The sequence below is a fragment of the Marmota marmota genome, unplaced genomic scaffold (genome assembly GCF_001458135.2).
Source record: "Marmota marmota marmota unplaced genomic scaffold, marMar, whole genome shotgun sequence".
Classification (NCBI taxonomy): Eukaryota; Metazoa; Chordata; class Mammalia; order Rodentia; family Sciuridae; genus Marmota; species Marmota marmota.
In genome coordinates, this window is record NW_026000016.1 from 41,411,929 (window position 1) to 41,419,829 (window position 7,901).

At 35.5% G+C, this 7,901-nt stretch overlaps 1 protein-coding gene across 2 annotated transcripts in view; it reads right to left on the minus strand.

The window, feature by feature from the left end:
• F13b (coagulation factor XIII B chain) overlaps positions 1 to 3,705 on the minus strand; it is a 20,731-nt gene extending 17,026 nt beyond the window's left edge. Inside the window, exons 1-2 of one of the 2 annotated variants that reach the window (XM_015483789.2) lie at positions 3,434 to 3,705; positions 12 to 212 (exon numbers count right to left, since the gene is read on the minus strand). In XM_015483789.2, the coding sequence (XP_015339275.1) occupies positions 12 to 212; positions 3,434 to 3,497 (265 nt within the window). In that variant the 5' untranslated portion in view covers positions 3,498 to 3,705. Of the gene's footprint in view, positions 1 to 11; positions 213 to 2,952; positions 2,972 to 3,433 lie in introns of those variants that run through there. The other variant, XM_048809589.1, reaches the window with a different exon arrangement.
• Positions 3,706 to 7,901: the final 4,196 nt, after the last annotated feature.

The following is a 7,901-nucleotide window of genomic DNA, read 5'->3' on the forward strand; positions in this document are numbered from 1 at the left end:
TGCTCACTTACTGAAGCACCTTGGTTCTGGAGACCAGCCCTCTGCTGTACATCTGCTTTGCTCTTCTTGTTTCCCACTTTCAGTTGTGTAGCCAGCCAAACAGAAAAATGGCAACTTTTTGTCTATGCTCATTGGGAAGTAAAAACTCTTAAAAGTATAGTAATATTGGGCAAGCCTTCCATTTTCTACTGTGGGAAAATCACAGCGTTTCTCTGAAATGAAGAAAAACTCAAGCTGAGACCATGGAATTCGCAATTAAACAATAACACATTTTTAAATCCAGCACTTATTTTTATTACCTAAAATTTTAAGGTGATTTTTTTGGACAATCCAAGCATTCATTTTCTTTTCCCACCATAATTAATATACTAGTAGTTCTGAACAACTCTAATAGATGCATAATGAAAATCATATGTAATTGTAAAATTCCTAAAATTCTCACATTACTAAAAGTAAAAAAGAAGCATTGAAGTTCATTTTAATAATATGCTTTATTGGGTCCAATACCTTAAAATGTGTTGCATTCTTCTTACCCCCTTTAAAATCCTGTCTGTATTTACACTGACAGCACCTTTTAACTTGGACTATCCACATTTAAAGTACTCAACAGTCATAGGATTGCCCCTCAAAATTAGCAGGAGATTGGTTCCAGGGCTGTCCAGCAGATATCCAAACCCATGGATGCTCAAATCCCTTTGTGTTGGTTTTGGAGTAAAGAACAGTAAAACATGATGTCCCTAAAATGCCCATTTATATTCCCAAGAATCTAACCCTCTCAAGGGAACAATGAGTGGCCCCAGCCAGATGGTCCAGATAAGTGTTACTTGAAGGACACTGACTTTCTCTCAGGCATGCTGAGAATTAGGAAAAAATTAGTGTTATCTTAGAAAGCTGCTTTCTTGCATGCATGTCAAGTTCCTTGGAATGCTGGTCACATCATGCGAGGAAGCAAGCTAATGATGTCACTGCTTCTGTAGCCTGACTCATTGATTCTCCTCTCCCTGCAGTAACTACCATGGAGTAGAGAGCTGTGGAGAGGATCAGTGCTCATCCAGCCAGCTGCCACTGGACAAAGCACGGTGAGGGATAGTCACTGCTTTCTGGCAAGGCACCATAAAGGACAGAAGAGCTATGCTTCCAGCCCCTCACCACTGGACCTTCCACATAAGCAGTTTTCAATAAACCTTATGTCTTGCACTCTGTCTCCAAGTCTTTCAGCAACATGTCCCACTGCCTAGTACAATGGGACTGTGGAGTGTTATGTAAAAGGTGCACCCTTATGTAAAATGCAGTAGTATTTGCATGATGCCTACAGCCCTCCTAGGCAGGCTTTAAACTCTCTTTAGATATTAAAATACCTAAAGCCATGCCTAGTGCATGGATTCAGCAGAACACTGGGCAACATGGCAAATTCAAGTTTCACTTTTTGGAACTTTCTGGAAATTTTCTAATATTTTTTATCCTCAATTGCTTAAATCTGCAAATGAGGAACCCGGGAATACAGAGGACTGATTGCATGTGGCTACTATCCTCTGTATTGGACAGCATCGTTCTAAAACAGATGAACTTCTCCTTAAGATAGGCAACCCCCTACCCCAAACTGTGAAGTAAATGGTTTTTGGTCATCTCTCAAGACAAAGACAGATTAAAATAAAGATTCGAATAAGAACTTAACAAATGGAATATTTAAATAGTCAGAGATCAAGTATTCAGCCTTTTTCATCATCAGGGAAATGTAAATTGAAACCATCATGAGATATTGCAAATCTACTAAAATTGTTGAAATGAGAAAGATTATCTTAATGGTTGTTAAAGATATGGAGAAACAGCACCTCTCATAGCACTATAAGTGAGAGTATAAATTGGTACATGAGAAAATATATTGCTAATACTCATAGAAGCAGAGCATGTATCATATTATCCAATAGAAGAGCACACATCTGTGAACACAAGGACGTGTCAAAGAGTTCCATAGCAGCACTGTTCATGTGGTGCCAAATCAGAAATAACCTAAATTGCCTTTAATGGCAGAAAAGGTAAACACGTCTCAGATGAGGCATACCTGTAATGTTCTATGCACAGCAACACAAATAAATGAATGATGAATCTCACAAACATAATATTACATGAAAGAAGACAGTCAACATACATTATATAACTCTTTAAGAAGACAAACTATAGATAGAGCAAAGGGGAGGGAGGGGAAGGGAAGGGGCATGGGGGTAGGAAAGACCTTCATGCAAAAATTATCCTATTATAGGATATAATTAGGGTATAGGACATCATTACCCTAAGTACATGTATGAAGACATGAATGGTGTGATTCTACTTTGTGTACAACCAGAGATATGAAAAATTGTGATCTTTATGTGTAATATGAATTGTAACGCATTCTGCTGTCATACATAACAAATTAGAATAAAAAAGTACAAATTTCAAAAAATGAATTTTTTTTTAAAAAAGAAGCAACAATGAGATACACTGAGTATGAAAATATAAACAACCTGTTAAGTATGGAAAATAGCAGAAAATGGTTTAAGCCAAAGAATTAATTTGTACAACAAAATATAAGATTTTATCATTTCTAACTCATAACATCAAGGCCCCATATTGCACAGTTCAGGAGGTACCAATCACACTGTATGGTTCAAAGGTACAGAAAAAAAAAAAGAAAAAAGAAACTAAAGGGTAAAATGTAATGGGTTTGATTATTTAAAAATTTGAGAATTTCTTTGAAAGTCATTTTCCACAAAACAGATACATACTACTTTAGAAGAAGGAAATTGCAATGTCTAAAACTGATAAGAAGTTACAACTTGTAGTTTATAAAGACTTCTTACAAATCAGCTCCAAAGAGCCATAAAGCAAAGAGAAATGCTAATCAGAAACAATTTAGGAAATCCCAGAAATCCGAACATCTAAAACAGTATACGAAGAGATGTACAAACTTACCAAAAATCAGAGACTATCAAATGAACATAAATAAGATGGCACTTTATGAACAACAGTATGGCAAGGAGCACAAAAGTAGAGAACAGGAAGTGCTGCTGCGGGTGATGGGAAGCAACAGCTCATGCCCATCACCTTTTGAAGATTACATACATTGAAACAGCCATTTCACAAAGTAATTATTAACCAGAAACCCTTTAAAGTATATTTAGATAATGTTAGATCATGGTCTCCTATGCTCCCAAAGGGTCTTTGTTTTGTGTTTTTAACTTAAACTACTTTGATAACAGTTTGCTAGTTTATCCCAAAGGGGGAAAAAAAAAAACCATCTTTCTAAATGCTATAACAAGCTAAATTTACATAAAGCATGTGATAAAATTGATACAACAAAATGAAAGATTATACCAAAACTTAAGTTGTATGAATATTAGAATTTCCATTTATAGTTTTTAAGAGAATAAATCAAATTAAGGATTAATTTTACCTTCTGCAGAGAGTTCTCCTAAGATCATTAATATAATAACAAAAGCCAAATCTTTCAACTTCATCTTCAGTGGTACGTTTCATAAAGATTCTAACAATTCGAAAGCACTAGGGAACTCATCATTAGGTAAAAAATGCTTCTCTTGAAGAAAAAGTTAATAATTTACTACATCTAAGTCCGTTAGGAACAAGCCTTTTATTTTACCTAAAATATTTTCAAATAATGTTAAAATAACACAACTATATAAATTGACATTACTTTTCCTACCAGAGTCTAATAAGAACATGTTAACCAATAAGGGCAACAATAGTAGCAGCACAAATAATTAACACAGGCTGTTTAAAAAAAGAAAAAAATTCAACTTTGATTCTCAATTGCAAGTTCATAGAGTAAAGTACACGTAGCCATTGTTGTTTACTAATATTGATCAAGTGAAGAGATGAACTTAGGAACATGAGATCATAGGTACTGGATGTTAAAATAGGTTGTTGTCTATATAGCGTTCCTTAAAGACATAAATGATCTTAGTTGTCTCAATGATAAAAAAAAGTTTAATTTAAAAATAGTGACAGCTAACATTTAGAGAATTTAAACTCTGTGGCAAGTAGCAAATAAACACTGTGTTTTATGATCACTCATTTGTGAAAAAGATTTTGAATGTCCACCATATGCGAGTCCCATTGTAGTCCTGAGGCAGACAGCAGTGAAAAAGAAGACTAAAAATATTACTCCCATGAAGTTTACATTTTAGTAAGGTTTAATTTAAAGGAAACATTAATACTAATAAGAACAATAATGAGGGAGGTATTAATGTTCCAATTTTAGAATATTTTATTAAAATATAACATTAAGGGATGCAGTTGTGGCTCAGTGGTAGAGCGCTTGCCTAGCATGCGTGAGGCACTGGGTTTGATCCCGGCACCACATAAAAATTTAAAAAATAAAATAATGGTATTGTGTCCACCTACAACTAAAAAAAAATTTTTAATAAAAACATAAAACATAACATTAATAGAGAAGTACCTATATCAGTGAATTTTTATATCGGTGAATTTTTACATCACAAATTCATAACCCAGAACAAGAAACAAAATATCTGCATCCCAGAAGCCCCTTCCAAGTCACTACCTACACCCTCCTACCCTCCCCAGTGTAAAAACTATCTTTACTTCCAACAGTGTAGATTAATTTTGCCAGGTTTTAGACTACATGAATAACATCATTTAGTAACCATTCTTTTATACCTGTTTCCTTTTGTTTCACGTTTTGCTTAAGAAATTCATCCTTATTTGGGGGTATAGTAGATAGTTTTTTTTTTTCTATACAATACTCCATTCTATGCCACAAACTTTCTATCCTTTCTACTGTTTGTTGAAATTTGGGTGATTTGTAGTTTAAGAAACTAATGTGGCATATGCTCATTTTCAAAGAAAAAAAAGGTATTTTTTTAATTTGAAAACTTGCAAACAGAATGCTTACCTGAATTCTATCATTAATTTTATATATATATATATATTACAAAGTCATTATATATAAAGTGCTACACCCAAGTCTGGCAATTCAATTTTTGATGTTTTTATAAACCTCGATATTTTTCCCCCATAGAACTGTACCAATTGACTTTCCCATGGAGAGTGCACAAGGTTTGTTTTCTCCAAATGCTCACCATCAATTGTTATTCTTTGTTTTATTGATAATAACCATTCTAACAGTAAGAGGTGGTATTTCATTGTTTTTAACTTGCATTTTCCTAATGATTCGTGATGTTGAGCACCTTTTCATTCACCTGTTGGACATTTGTTTGTCTTTCTTGAAGAAATGTCTATTCAAGGATTTTGCCCATTTAAAGATCAGGGTATTTAATTTATTATTAAATAATAGGAGTTACTTATATATTTTGGATAAAAATGCCTTATCAAGTATGTGCTCTGCAACTATCTTCTCCCACTCTCTGAGTTATCTGAGTGCTGATGCTTCCACTGCTGGGCCCAAGCTTCTTAGTTTGTTGTATTCCCACTGGTTTACTTTTTATTTTTTCCTTGAGATTTGGGATGAATTCCAGGAAATCATTGCTCAGACTAATGTTCAGAGATTTTTTCCTGTTCCCTTTTAAGAATTTCCTTGTTTCATATTTCACATTTCTCTAACTCATTTTAGTTGAATTTTGTAGTTGACGCAAAAATAAGAATCTAATCCTTTTACCTCTGGATAGCCAATTTCTCTAAGACCCATTGTGGGAGATTGCCATTTCCTCACTGCGTATTCTTAGTACCTTTCTGAAGGTCTGTTGTTATATTCATGTGGGTTTATCTGGAGGTTCTGTATTCAGTCCTATCTGACTGTATGTCTGTTTTTTACAACAAAACCACACTGCCATAATTCTGTAGCTTTGTAAACATGATACATCAGCTTTGCTCTTTGTTATGGTTTAGATATTAGGTGACTCCAAAAATCTCATGAGTGAGACAATGCAAGAAAGTTTACAGGAGATATTATTGGGTTTTGAGAGTCTTAATCCCTTGATGGGGTTAACCGAGGAGTAACTGCAGGCAGGTAGGTTGTAGCTGGAGGAGGCGGTCCCTGAGGCTGTTTGAAATCTTTCATAGTTCCAAATGAATTTTAGGATTATTAACATTGTTCTTTTAACAATGACCAGAGAAGGAAATTAAGAAATAAATTCCATTTAAAATTGCATAAAATACTTAGTAATAAAATTATCCAAAGAAATTAAAGACATAAATTCTGAAAACTACGAAACACATACAAAAGAAAATTTAAGAAGTAAATGGACAAATATCTCATTTTTATGAATCGAAACAATTCATATTGTTATAATGTCCACATTCCCCAAAATGATATATATAGATTCAATGTAGTACTTATCAATAATTCCAATGGCATTTTTTTTTTTACAAAAATGAATAAATCCCCAGAAGTGAAATGTGGATTAGAAACAGATAAATATTGCTATTTTTAATGAAAGCATGCCTATTAATTATTTTTTATTTCACTATGAATTGCCTATACAGGTTCTTTGCATATTTTCTGTTGAGCTATCTGTCTTATAGATATCTATGAGCCCATAATATGGAAAGTGGAATTGCTTTGTGATTTTGAATTTTATATTCTTATTATGGTTTGGATATGAGGTCCTCCAAAGGCTCCTGTATTTACACAGGAATGTAAAGAATTGAAATGATTATAGATTATGAAAGCTGTAACATAACCAGTCCATACTGGTTTGAATGGACTGAATGAGTGGTAACTCTAGGCAGGTGGGGCAGGGATGAAAGAGGTGGGTCACTGGTGGTATGCCATGGAAGGGTCTTCCTGGACTCTTCCTGGACCCTTCTCTGCTTCCTGGCTGCAAGGAATGAAGCAGAACTTCACCATGCCCTTCAGCCACAATGTTCTGCCTCACCTTATACCCAGAGCAATGGAACTGCTTGTCTATGGACTGAGTCCTCTGAAACCAAGAGCTCCATATTAACTTTTCCTCCTCTAAGTTGCTCTTGTTAGATGTTTTGGTCACAGAGATTAAAAGCTAATTAACACAGAAATTGATACTGAGAAGTGGGGTCATTGCTGTGACTAACCTGACCATGTGGTTCAGAAGCCTTTGGAAGTGATTTGTGGGAGAGGTTTGAAAAAGTTGAGAGATGCAGGCTGGAGAGGGCTTAGAATGTTGTAAGCAGTGATTAATGGGCAATTTTGGTGGGAGCTGGGAAGATGCAGAGAAGAATGCAAACAGTAAAGCCTGTGCTCTCAAAGTTTCAGAGGGGAATGGGGACTCAATTGGAAATTGGACAGCATGTTTGTGTTATATTCTGAGAAATAATTTGGCTACATTTTACTCATGTCCTGAGACTTTGTGTGAGGCTGAATTTAAAAGTGAAAGACCAATTAATCTGGTGGAGGAAATTTCAAGGCAGGACATCATTCAGTCCATGGCATGGATATTTCTGGCAGTTTTGAGCCAGGTTTATTCTAAAAATTAAGAGCAAAACTAGATCAAAAACATTGTAAAAAATTTGCAATTTGGCCAGAAAAATGCTTTCAAAACTGGGGTCAAGAAAGATGTGGTTGTGCCGGGAGCATGGTGGCACATGCCTGTAATCCCAGTGGCTAGGGAGACTGAGGCAGGAGGATGGATTCAAATCCAGCCTCAGCAAAAGCGAAGTGCTAAGCAACTCAGTGAGTTCCTGTCTCTAAACAAAATACAAAAAAAAAAAAGGGGCTGAGGATGAGGATCACTGTGGTGAGCCGCTTCTGCCGTTTCTGCAGACTATGGTCGCCATTACAGGATGGCGCTGGCTCCGCTGTGGTCTGTGACAAACAACTCCTTATTTGGGAGAGTTGGCACATGATTTTTCACCACCCTATGAGAAAGCTCCACGTGGCAGCTTTGCATTGGGGCTTGAGATGCTTTATTAAGGCTGGGAGGGGCATCCGGGGGTGAGAAGAAGAA